This window comes from Lampetra planeri, chromosome 35, assembly GCF_965212315.1.
Source record: "Lampetra planeri chromosome 35, kcLamPlan1.2.h2, whole genome shotgun sequence".
NCBI lineage: Eukaryota > Metazoa > Chordata > Hyperoartia > Petromyzontiformes > Petromyzontidae > Lampetra > Lampetra planeri.
Window position 1 is genome coordinate 5,797,921 of NC_136141.1, and position 13,571 is coordinate 5,811,491.

The 13,571-nt window shown below is 48.0% G+C and overlaps 1 protein-coding gene across 2 annotated transcripts in view; it reads left to right on the forward strand.

Moving 5' to 3' along the window:
• Positions 1-13,571, forward strand: part of LOC144730341 (centrosomal protein of 112 kDa-like) — a 198,927-nt gene that overhangs the window by 81,116 nt on the left and 104,240 nt on the right. The window contains exon 21 of one of the 2 annotated variants that reach the window (XR_013587810.1): positions 8,649-8,959. Coding sequence is in view for 1 of the 2 variants with exons in the window: in XM_078611086.1 (XP_078467212.1) it covers positions 8,649-8,825 (177 nt within the window). In the remaining variant the exon portion in view is untranslated. The remainder of the gene's footprint in view (positions 1-8,648; positions 8,960-13,571) is intronic. The other variant, XM_078611086.1, reaches the window with a different exon arrangement.

Sequence of the window (13,571 nt, forward strand, 5' to 3'; positions counted from 1 at the left end):
TTGGTATGTGACCGAGACGTCCTCTGGCTCCTAAATTATATAACATTTTTCGACCATGTAGTTTGAGACGCTTTCCATGGTTGTAGCAAAGGAATTTCCATCTGGAACAAATACAGTGGGAAGCTGATCTATGCCTTGCTGTGGTTAAGGGATGGCTCTCTATTGGTCAACCATGTTATGTATGCCGACGATCTGGTAATTATTTCTCACTATAGGAAGGAGTTGGAGAGCAGGCTGGATTGTGTGAGGTGTTCACAGATCCTTGAAAGATCTGGACACAGTCCTATCAGTGAACCCCTCTGGCAGGCAAAGCTGCGTTCATTGAGTCATATCGCCCGCATGCTCATCCACCACTTGCCCCCAAACAGCTAATGTTTAACTGGATAGAGGGGGCTAAACAGGCACGGCACAGGCTAGAGAAGAGATGGGCTGAAATGGTATAGGAGGATGTGGAGCTGAGTTGACTTGCCGAAGACTGGTATCAGCGGTGTCAACATCGGCCTTTATGGAGGAGGCTCGTGAAGCACACTACTGGGCAGTTGGAGGCAGATTCCTTCCAACAACAACGGAGGGCAGAGGAGTGGCGCTCACAACAACGAGCGGAGCGCCTGGTGGCTAAAACGCAGCAAGTTGGCATAGTAGGGAGCACTGGTGGTGCTTCTGCCACTCATTTCAGTCAACCCATGGCACCTGAGTCTGTCCTTTGAACTTTTGTCAGTGAGCCTTCCACAATTCAGGTGGCTTCAAAGTGCACGTAGCCTGGCTCAAGCGCCGTGATGACTTCACGGCCACTTAGTGGCGAATGGTGGCTGTTTATTTTTTCTTTGTGTTTATATAATGTGGCCAGGCATGGTGTTAGCCACACAACCTCCTCGTACACCATACCAACCCTCATAGGTGCTCGCTAACAGCACTTGCCACAGCAGCATGAAAAGGCCATACGACGTATCTTTGTGTTAATGAGGATTGGATTTAAAATGGTTAGCACACTTAACAATGATCCTAGCCACTCAGATAATATAATTGGCCTTGAGCAGACCTTGCGGCAGCTAATACCTGAACTTGATTCGTCCCCTAAGTCAACTCTTCTTACACGAGAACCTTGTGGGGTCTGTATCATCGTCGGTGTTATGGAGGATTGGCCTGGCACTAGCAACCAGAGGTGTAACGATTAACTTTTGCCCGCCCCCACCCATGGTGATTCAATGAATTGTCATGATTCAGTCGTGATTCAGTTTAAGACTATATACCCTCTTCTTGGTTCTTTCGGTGAAGTCACGTAGAAGGGAAGTAATAAAATAATACAAATAAAACAATAAAATAATTCTCACGACGTTTCGGCCACAACGCAAGCAGACCAGGTCTGTCGGGGAGACAGCGTCTGAATGAGACGCTGTCTCCCCAACAGACTTGGCTCACTGACATAAGTTCAAAGGACGGCTGCTTGCGTTGTGGCCGAAACGTCGTGAGAATTTTTTTATTATGTTTTATTTTTATTATTTTATTACTTCCCTTCTACGTGACTTTACCGAAAGAACCAAGAAGATGAATTCCTGCAGTCACGAAAGCTTTAAATCGAAAACTATATACCCTTTTTTAACATTGCTGTATATGCAGTGGCCACTCATGTCTGAAGGGTCATGTGAACGCCTTACATTTCCATATGTATAAAAGGCAAAGTTGTGAATATGTGTGTCTGTTCAAAATGTTGAGCGTACTTCCCAACATGCAGCAAACTTGAAATTTGCCATGTGGGTACTTTCCAGACTGTACACCATGCAAAAATTATAAAAATAATGCATATATTTTTTGCACAGCAAGTGAGCTGTGACGTCAAATCTGTCATGTGACCCGCGCACGTGGAAGCGTAACGCAATGTAGTGTTGTGGTTAGCGTGCCGCGCTACGAACCCGGCAACCCGAGTGCGATAACCAGTTCTGGGCCTCGCCTAGGTCGACTCAGCCTCAAACGAGTAACTGGTGTGGTGTGTGAACATCGCCACTGGGGAGACAAAGGCGGCCGTGCGTGGTGAATCCAAGTCCCGGGCGATGCCGGGTAGTAAAGCTAGTGCAGCATATACGAATTGATAAGGATCGATGTTTGTGCACATGCAATTCGATTAATGCATTGTGCGCATAATATTTCATGTGTATCAATGCGTTGTTGTTTCGTTACACCTCTACTGCCCATCTCAATGCTGTCTGGACCTTCGTAGTTTATTTTAAACCCTGCGCCGGCAGTCAGTCAAACTAAATCTGCAGTGTGTCTATGCATATGCGCGTGACAACCAGAAGTTGTTACCAACATAATGATCACACGACTTTGAACAAAAAAACCTGAAAGATGAATAAATAATCATAGTTGGACCAGTATCAAACATATTATGTTTGGCGGCTGTGTATGGTCTAATAATATACATAGGTTCTAAGAAGACACTAATAACCAACAGATACAACCAACCACACTTGTTTTGATGGTGGTGATGATGACGATGTCATTGGTATGCATTTACAGTGTAGTGCCCTTAATATTTCACCGCATTAAGCCGACGCCTGCGATTTCTCGAATTTCGTGCCTTTTGCGCAAATGTAAAGGTCCAGGCTTTTTGGTCAAAGAGCGCCATGCTGGGTTTCTCAGTTCCACACGCGGCAGTTGTGGTTGGTGCAGTTAACTGAAGTGATTGGTGGTGTTTTACAGGGTAATTAGCGTTTAATCTATTCGGCCACACTTGGCGTGGACGTCTGGAAGTCTCACACTGACACATTTGGTTGAGTAATCTGAACGTGGTGGCTCTTTACGCTTTTCCCTGCAAATATTTTTTTTTTTTTGGGGGGGGGGGGGGGTCTGCTCCTGTCGGCTGGGAAAGTTATAGCACCCCCAGGTAATTTGCCCTTTGTGGTGGCTCTACTCGTTCACTATGGCATGGTGGCATAGGCGGAGTTTGACTTCTATCTTTGGGGTGGGGGCGACAGGGGTTCGCTTTGTCCCTCTCATTAGGAATCGCGGGTGCATATAATAAAGGTGTCCAGTTTTCTGGGGGGCCTTGCTCCCCCCATACCAACCCGAAAAACCCCACCCATGGATGGGGGTATGAGACATCATGTTGTCCTTCTCCCACCTGGATAATAGACAAAAACGTCATCGTTTTAGAATGTAAGTTTAGAGCGCATATTGTTTAAAATATACCGATCTGAAATATATGCCTCAATTTCGATTTAAAGCTTTCGTGACTGCAGGGATTCATCTTCTTGGTTCTTTCGGTAAAGTCACGTAGAAGGGAAGTAATAAAATAATAAAAATTATTTCATTTTATTATGTTTTATTTTTATTATTTTATTACTTCCCTTCTACGTGACTTTACCGAAAGAACCAAGAAGATATATGCCTCAAATTAGTTTTGTTCCAGCAACGGGCCAGCGACTTACTCTGCAGATTTACAAAGCCAATAATAACCTGAAAGACCTCATATTCTTAGGTTTTTTCGGTAAAGTCACGTAGGTAAAACATTAAAATTAATAAAAGTAAAATAAAAATCACGACGTTTCGGAGGCAACACAAGCTTCCGTCTTCAGGTGGAACCGTCACAGCCACGACAGCTGTATCAAGTAGCTGTGACGGTTCCACCTGAAGACGGAAGCTTGTGTTGCCTCTGAAACGTCGCGATTTTTATTTTACTTTTATTAATTTTAATGTTTTGCCTACGTGACTTTACCGAAAAAAACTAAGAATATGAATCCTTGCAGTCACGAAAGCTTCAAATCTAGAACTGAAAGACCTCGTTTACTCATTGCTGGTTTTACTCGGTACCTTGCATACGATTTGCATGCACGTTACATCAGGAGTAGGGAACCTATAGCCAACGGGCCGTATCAGGCCCATGACTTTATTTTCGTTTGGCCCATGGGCACACGGAACACCTACCACTTTGAAACGGCCCACAAGCCATAGTCATCTGTCATTGCAAAGCGTCCTTGCGATAATTCATTCTAATTTCAACTTGATAATTGTTTTTTTACCCTTCTATCTGGCAACAAAACTGACACCTTTTTACAAGGAGTCATGTTTGTGTAATAAACGACTGGACCACGATGTCTGGCTCAGTGTCCTTTATTCGGTTCGTGCTGTACACCCACACGGCTGTCTTTACTCTGTAGCTTCTCCACGGTGCTGACTCCAATGTCGGCCCGATCCACAACAGCAGCCCCGCTGCTGTTTCTCTCACACAGCCCCCCTTGGCTGTACTCGCTGCAACTCCTCTCTCTCCACAGCTCTGACAGCCTCGTGCTGTCTCCCTCTCTCCCTCCGCAGCTCTGACAGCCTCGTGCTGTCTCTCTCTCTCTCCGCAGCTCCTCCTGGCAGCCACACCGCTGCCTCTAACACGCAGCCCTTCTGGCTGTCTCCTCTGCGGCTGCACACCACTCCGCAGCTTCCTCTTCTCTTCGGGGTTGGCTCCCGATGGCCGTCGGTGCCCCCCCCTCTTCTCACTCGCCCGCGTGGCCTCACTCTTTTCCGCTCACACCCCGACTGCCTTCCCCTTCCGGTTTACCCGCTTAAGGACCCGAACCTTCCACCCACGTCACATGACTCCACCCCCCGTGACGTCACATCCGGAAGGTCGCTTACGCCCGCATTACACCACCCTCCCCCGTAGAAAAATCCCAGCCGACCTCGGCTGACCAATAGCAAATCGTAATGCGGCGAACCGAGCTTCCCCCCCTAAAGGACACTAAGCATACAATGTAACAGCAAGAACAACAACAACAACGCAATTAACATCAACGAACGTACAAAAAGCATGCAATAAATACAACTTGTAAGAAAAATAACAAGACAGCAACAATCAACGAAACGTAAGCGATTTGGAACGTGTGCGGGTCGCCGGCCCGTCCCGGACGGTCGGCGGCCCACTCGCAGAACGGGAACGCGATGAAAGTCGAGGAATGACAGGGGGTAATCCCCCTGTCGCAGCTGGAAGTCCACCGACGTCCCGTGTCCCTAAAGAGTTAGTCTTGGGCTTGTCCTGTGACCGTGCCCGCAGCTGGGTCGGAAGGGCTGCAGGGCTCGAAGGTCCCGCAGACCTGGCAGGCGTCCTCCGAGCAGGGCCCCTCGTCCCCCGCAATGTCACGGCCGGCCTGTTTCGGAGGATCTTTAGCCGACTTGACCGGTGCCGAGGCCTCCTGCTGCGGCGGAGCCGGGAAGCGGGCCCAGCAGTCTCTGGCGTAGTGGCCCCTACGCCCGCAGCGGAAACATTCGGCCTCGTTGCGCCGAAGCGCAGGCCTCGCCTCCTGACGGCCCCGTTCTGGTAGCGCCGCGCGCGGTCTCGGCCCGCCGCGTCCCGTCCATGGAGCGGAGGCGGCCGTCAGTTGTTGAGGGCCCCGGTCATCCGGAACATAGACAGCCTGCGCAGGGTTCCACCCCAGCGCATCCCCTTCTTTGACGGGCCCCCCCGTCCACGCCGTCACTTGTTTCCAGCGACGGAGGTTGAATTGCGCATCGAGACACTTAGCAGCCGTCCGGGAAGTTAGCTTCTCATGCCCACACACAGGCATGGGGATCCCTAGATCCCGAGACAGCTCCAACATTTTCCCTAATATGAGAGGCTCGAGCAGGTCCTGTGGCGTCTCAGGATAAGCTGCCATGGCCAGCTCCAGCACCGCACCCCTGAACGCCACGGGCGACTCCTCTGGTGCTCGTTGTCGTTGAGCGAATCGCCGATGCGCATCATCTGGTGGCTCATAAGCATCGGCCATTTCTTGAAAAACACCACATAAAGTTGCCTTCTTATCGGTCGTTATGGAACGGAAGAATCGGACAGATTCGTCGTCCAGGAGAGTCGGCAACACCTCCAAAGCCTCCGCATCGGTCCATCTTGCTGTGCGTACCGCCGCCAAGAAGCGGCAGGCGAACGCGCTCCAGTCCCCACCGACGGAAAATTTATTAACCGTTGTAAGGTGGCGACTCCGACTCCTCTTCCCGCCGTCTTCCAATGGTGGTGGTTGTGATGGCAAATTCAAAATGGCGTCGGCCCGCGGCGTGGCCAAGATGGCGGTTTGGCGCCACGGAGCGCGCAAAATGGCGGCCTCTTGCCGCGTGGGCAATGGCGGCGGCAGGACAGGCAACGTGGCGGCCCGCGGAGCACCAATTGCATCATCCATCGTCCCTGGCGCGACGAGATGGCATAGATGCGCCAGGACGTCCTTAAGTGCCTCCAGTTGTACCGCCATCGCTTGCCATCGTTGATCCGCGTCTGATGATGTCGACGGACCCGCCACCGCGCCAACATCCTCCACTCCCGTTCCCGTGGTCGCCTCAGCCGGGCTCTCCTCCACCACCCCAACAGGATCCGTGGTTGGAGGGAGTTCGTCGTCGTCGGACGAAGAAGCCGATGCAGGCGCCGGATTAACTTTCTTCCTCACTTGTTTCGACATGCCGTTGCACTTCCGACACCAGTGTAATAAACGACTGGACCACGATGTCTGGCTCAGTGTCCTTTATTCGGTTCGTGCTGTACACCCACACGGCTGTCTTTACTCTGTAGCTTCTCCACGGTGCTGACTCCAATGTCGGCCCGATCCACAACAGCAGCCCCGCTGCTGTTTCTCTCACACAGCCCCCCTTGGCTGTACTCGCTGCAACTCCTCTCTCTCCACAGCTCTGACAGCCTCGTGCTGTCTCCCTCTCTCCCTCCGCAGCTCTGACAGCCTCGTGCTGTCTCTCTCTCTCTCCGCAGCTCCTCCTGGCAGCCACACCGCTGCCTCTAACACGCAGCCCTTCTGGCTGTCTCCTCTGCGGCTGCACACCACTCCGCAGCTTCCTCTTCTCTTCGGGGTTGGCTCCCGATGGCCGTCGGTGCCCCCCCCTCTTCTCACTCGCCCGCGTGGCCTCACTCTTTTCCGCTCACACCCCGACTGCCTTCCCCTTCCGGTTTACCCGCTTAAGGACCCGAACCTTCCACCCACGTCACATGACTCCACCCCCCGTGACGTCACATCCGGAAGGTCGCTTACGCCCGCATTACATTTGCATAGACCACAATACCTGCAGCCATAATGCAAACAAAAACCATAACTCTGATAATATATGCACTGTCCTTGAAGTTGATTGGTCCACACCCGAGACAGCTCATGGGTTGGTCCAACCCATGTGAGACTAGGCTCTAAGGAAAGCTGTCTCGGGTGGTTACCAATCAACTTCAAGGACAGTGCATATATTATCAGAGTTATGTTTTTTGTTTGCATTATGGCTGCAGGTATTGTGGTCTATACAAACATGACTCCTTGTAAAAAGGTGTCAGTTTTGTTGCCAGATTGAAGGGTGAAAAAACAACTTGTAATGCGGCGCACAGTATTCGTTCACTCTTCAAGGCGCAAGGAACCACGGACGAGTCGCTAGGCAGCCAGGTCGGCGAGCCTGCGCTCATTGAATGGGTGAGAGGCAGAGGTCGCAACCGGGTACCCGATACCCGTACCCTACCCGATACCCGGCTACCTGTACCCGGCCGGGTACAGGTACCCGTTTGCGACCCTGGTGCGGCCGGGTACGGGTATGGGTAGGCCGTGAGTCACTGGTGAGTAACCGTTTGTCACTCATTTTGGGTAGGGTACGGGTAGGGAACGAGTACGGGTACGGGTACCCATTTGCGACCCTGGTGCGGCCGGGTACGGGTAAGGAATCAAAACCCGTTTGCGACCTCTGGTGAGAGGAAACTGGTGCACCCAGAGAAGACCTGTGCGCGCGAGGGGGGCAATACTTCTGCGAGGGGGGGGGCCACGCTCTAAACCGCACTTATCAGGTAATAGAAAGGAAATATTTTTTTTTACCTGGCAACAATTCTGTCACTGTAAGGGTTTGCTTACAGTGACAGAAATGAAAGAAGTGTGTGTTTGTTCATGTGTGGCCGCCAAAAAGTGTTTGAAAGTCTTATTCGGCCCTTGGGAAAAAAAGGTGTCTCACCTCTGCTTTATGTGGAAACGTTATGAAATACACATTGGGAAGATTGCAAAGGTTATAGACAAAATATTAAGCGATTAACTTGTGGTCACTTCCATCCAATGCCTTTGCATCCAGTACTGTACTGTATGTCTGGGTGGGCTGCAGGTTGTGTGGCAGGAGAACTACTCTGGTGGGAGCTCAGCACTGGTGCAGCACCACCATCATCATCATCAATCATGACCACTACCTACACACGTTGCCTTTGTGTTCCAATCATCAATTAGTTCATCCACATCTTCTTGGTTCTTTCGGTAAAGTCACGTAGAAGGGAAATAATAAAATAATAAAAATACAAACATAATCAAATAATTCTCACGACGTTTCGGCCACAACTCAAGCAGCCGTCCTCAGGTGAAGAACAGGTCTGTCGGCAAGACAGCGTCTGAAGTTCCCGACAGACCTGTTCTTCACCTGAGGACGGCTGCTTGCGTTGTGGCCGAAACGTCGTGAGAATTATGTTATTGTGTTTTATTTCTATTATTTTATTATTTCCCTTCTACGTGACTTTACCGAAAGAACCAAGAAGATGAATCCCTGCAGTCACGAAAGCTTTACATCGAAATAGTTCACCCACACTTTGTTGCCTCCTGAACCTGAAGCCGCGGACTTTCCCACCGGAACTCGCGGAGGCTAAACTGGATGCTGTTTCCACACAGACGGTGTCCGAACTGGAGAGGAGATTGTCAAATGCTGCCGTGCAGCAGGAGGCGGAGAGGCAGAGGGCCTCACGCGATCTGGAGGCTGCGCAGGCCAAGTTCCGGTTCCAGCTTGAGAACGCCCGCGTGGAGATGCAGAGGGCCCACGGCAAGCAGATGGAGCAGGCGCAGGAGAAGGTAGTTGAAGAGAAGCAGGGGCACACGTTATTTAAGCAAAGTTCTGGTGTAAATGGGGACACTGGTGTGCGCGATGAGGACACTGGTGTGCGCAGAGGGCCCACGGCAAGCAGATGGAGCAGGCGCAGGAGAAGGTAGTTGAAGAGAAGCAGGGGCACACGTTATTTAAGCAAAGTTCTGGTGTAAATGGGGACACTGGTGTGCGCGATGGGCCTTTCGTAACCCTTGCGTTTCTGATGATGATGAGCTTCATAGCTCATCGGATTTCTCCACGATAAATAAAGATTCTGATTGAACTGGTGGGGAGGGCAGACAATGGCAACTTCTATTACGAGCACACTGGATTTAAGAACACATGCACTTGCTCCCAATGGGTGTGCTTTTATCCAGCTTGAATTTCATGCGCTGGTGTGCCATCAAAGTTATGTTTTTGTCACTAAGCACAATGATAATATAATCACAATGCTAACAGATATAACACTCCTTCTGGACTTTCATATCAGTCATCTTCTTCGGTCTCATTACACCAGCGACAGCCTAAGTTTCATTATTCTTGTACAGGAGTTTATCCTCTTCCTACACATACCTCTAAGTGGTTGTACTTTAGCTATGTAATTGCTTGAGGCAGGTCTGTTTTACTCGTGTCCATAATTGTAAGTCATTTTCAGTCACAATGCCATGTAATGTATGCCATATGTCAGGGCTATGTATGTTGAACGTCTCTCACACCGTACATAGCCAACCGTGCTAATCGGAAGTGTGGGGTAGCAGTGAACAGTGCAGCAAAATCTATTGTATTATACTTCTGTGCCCCCCCCCCCACCGCCCCATGCATATGCTTCTCACCTTCAATCAGTACTCACCAGCGTGATGCAGTTTGGTAAAATGTAACCTCCATGATCCCATAAATACGACATGGCACGTACCATGTCGTATTCAAGTTGTAAAATATAAAAATGCAAAATTGCAGTTCCGCAGCCTTTGAGATTTTTCACAGCCGGCAATATACACAGAAGATATAAGAGAACGAGATAGGATGTGTCGTCCCTCGTGAACCTCTTACAACTTGTAAATAAAATTTTGATTTTGCTTTGGGGCGTATTTCTCTATTTTTATAAATGGATAACCACCGCAGTCGTGACATCCCGCTCTCAGATATAGAGCTGACAGGCCCCTCGGCATTGATTTACATGCAATAATGACAGTGTCCCACCTTGCTATGCTACACGATGTCCCCATTGCTTCGAGGGAGTTTTGATTCATTTGATCTCTATACTGATTTCCAAGCAATGGCAGGCCCAATCTGTATGTAAGAGTAACGGTGACACCCATGCTTTGCTTTCTCATGCCACTGCTGAAGATGGGACCTCCACTATAGGGAGCTCTAAAGATCCCCTCTACAGGTTGTTTGGCCTACTCTTCCACACCAGCCAGATGTCTTGAAAGAACTGGAAGTAACCGCACTTTATTACCCCACTACGAATGACCTGCTGGTCGACTGGCTAACTTTATAGGATATGATAAACGAAATGCAAAAATTGTAAGGGTGGTATCTTGATTTGAAGCTTTCGCGACTGCAGAAATCCATACTCTTTGGTTCTTTCGGTCAAGTCACGTAGGTATGAACATAATAGAGCACGACGTTTCGATCGCAACACAAGCAATCGTCATCAGGTGGGACAACCACAGCAAGAAAAAAACTGCTGCAGTTTTATCTATGCATGTTGAACTTCTTTCGCACCATAAGTAGCCAAACGTGCTAATCGTAGGTGCCAAATCTTTAGCTTAGAACTAATGAATAACCGGAGCACCATCAGCAACATTCAGTATCAACTTTTTGGCCTTCTATTAGAAGCATTGAAGCAAATTACATTAACAAACGATTCGGATTTAGGAGGGCTCTCACGATGCACTGACACCCACAACCGCATGGTTGGAGGATACCATGAGAAGTGCTTTTTGCTTCGTCGCCTGTACTATCCCACAGCACCAGCAGCAAGACTGCAACATTTTTTCACCATGGGCAAAACCCCAGGGCTTTTAAAGTCAAGCGAAGGAGAAGAAGGATCCATCACTAGTCATTCATATCCCATCCCAAACACCCCTAATTAATAAAGTGTGAAAAAAATAGATTTAGCATTCACTGATAAACACCAAGACAACGTAAATGGCAATGTGGTTTTGGTTGTCATTATGCAATGCAACACGATAAACACATCAATTTATTTGCCTCAATCTTGTGTGGGAAATGCAGTCTGGATGGCTCATTATTTGGCATGCGCAGATTAAAACAATTGCTACAGTGGTGTTTTGTATTAGTGGCCTGCTGGTTTCTTATTAAGAATGGCCTTGTCATGGTATTAGAGATGCCATGCTGATTATTGTGAAGGTTTTATATATGTACGGGTATGTGATACTTGGGCATGAGAACAGCCTTCAGCAAGGGCTTGAAGGGAACATTTGATTCACAGACACACCACATTATCGCAAACAGTATCGCGCGGAGCGGAAATCTGACTGCTGAGCAGAAGCCGCATGGTTAATTTGGAGAATGGCTCTAACAGAGTCAAAGATCGCCAAACAAACTTTATAACGATGATACGTTAAGCAGCGCTGCAACTGTCTGACAAGATATTTTAAATGCTGGCAAGGCCCGAGTGAAATGATAAGCTGCGGGGTAAATTTGGGAAGACATTGGGAGCGTCAACAATATCTAGCTTCGTGATGGTGTACGTTTCCTTGTTGGAATATCAGTTTTATTTTACGACAAAGAAATGCAGGTGACGACAAAATGTAACAAACGTTCCAATAAAATATTAGCTTCCTCGCGTTCCATGAAATAATGCTGGGAAATTAAGTTTGGCCAAGCTGTGGTACCTTCTTGCAAAGGATATAGAAACGATGTTGAATAGTTTTAGATTTGAAGCTTTCGTGACTGCAAGGATTCATATTCTTAGGTTTTTTTCGGTAAAGTCACGTAGATAAAAATTAAAATTAAAATAAAAGTAAAGTAAAAATCACGACGTTTCAGAGGCAACACAAGCTTCCGTCTTCAGGTGGAACCGTCACAGCACGATTGCTGTTTCAAGGTGTTGAATAGACTGAATGGTAAGAAGACATTGCAACCCATAATGCATGAGCACTTACATTTCACATATAGCTCTGCAGTGTCTGTTTTTCACATCTGCTGGAAACCAGTATTTTTAAAGCCTATCTTTTACTCTGAAGCGAATCATGAAAAATAAAAGTTACGTGCCTAAAGATTCGTTTTGAAATATAAAAGCTAATTTTTTTTTATCAGAAGATTAATTTTTTCCAGGTGCTTTCTTCCATTTTCACCACTTCCTGCACGCCTGTAAAATGTTTATCTCTTCACAATTTGTTTCATTCTGCCGATCGTAATATGATATGGCCCATTTTTACTACAAAAGCTGTGGCAATGGGGAAAAAAACCCCTAGCCAGCTGCACAGATCTCTATCTGAGCATTATTAGATCAGTGGCCATGCAGTTAAAAAGAAGGAACTGGAGGATTAGATATTCATATGCGCAGCGTGTGACTGATTTGTATAAACAGAAGCGGTCCTGACGCGCTTTCGATTGAGCCATGAATTATGCATGGCGTGCATGTACACTGCCGGCTGTAAGCCTGTTACAACTTCAAACGTGCTCGCAGAAAGTGTTTGAAAGCTCGGCAGCAAAAGGCGCGATCGGAGGAGCTGAGCTATAGGAGCCCAGAGCCGTCTGTTTGATGTTTCCACGGCTAATCGGGCATCATTAGGCGACTCGGCGCAGGATTTTAACCCTTTCAGGCACCTGCTTGCTCCCCCGAAAAAGTGTTCTCAAGTTCACGGGCTGCGGGATGATGGTGGGAAGTGCTGGCTTTGGAAGCTCGTGCACGGCTTGCGCCGGGGCGCGTGACGGTTGCCTTTGAACAGAGATAAGATTGACGCTGTGTTAACAGAGTAGACGTCCCATGCACTCGGCGTAATTCAATGCGCGTCTGATGTGTATATTGCTTGTGCTGGGTGTCCAGTTATATACGCCCCGGTCTTACAGTAACAAATATTTTAACTTGGGAGGTTACTTAATTTACAAGTGTGTTATTTCCGGAAGATTCTTTTCGTAGTATTGCGGACAGATATGTGGGTGATGTTAAATTTGTTATGAATGACACTTGACCCTGTTCTGAATTCGGCCACGTGATTAGTAGTTAAAAGGGGAGAGTTACTCTTCAAAGAGACACTGACTTTGCATCATTATATATATCTTTTTTATGCAGCAACCCCTCATGGAGCACTCTTCACGTGCACTATTATAGCTTGAACTTTAATTAATTCAACGATTTAACTTCCACCTGCAAAACTCAAAATGCACGCAGGTGAAGACCAAAGACAGGGGGCCGCCCCATGTATCCCCAAGCACGAAAGCAGCAATGCTTTATCACTGGGGTGTGTACATGATTCCCTCATTATTCGCGAGGGATACGTTCCGGGGATGCTTGTGAATAGCACATTTTGCGGATAATAATATTGGCCTTAAATAAATACGTATAAATATATTTTAGATACATAAAAAAATATCATAATAATATCTCTAATTACCTTATCACATCACTTTATCTCATCACTTTCTCTCTCATCGTTTTGTCTCTATTTCTCTCCCCCTCTCTCGATGCAGTCGTCATGTAGACTTACAGATGCGATTAGCGGAAAGGCAAAATTCGCTCGTGGCAAGTTCGCGAACAA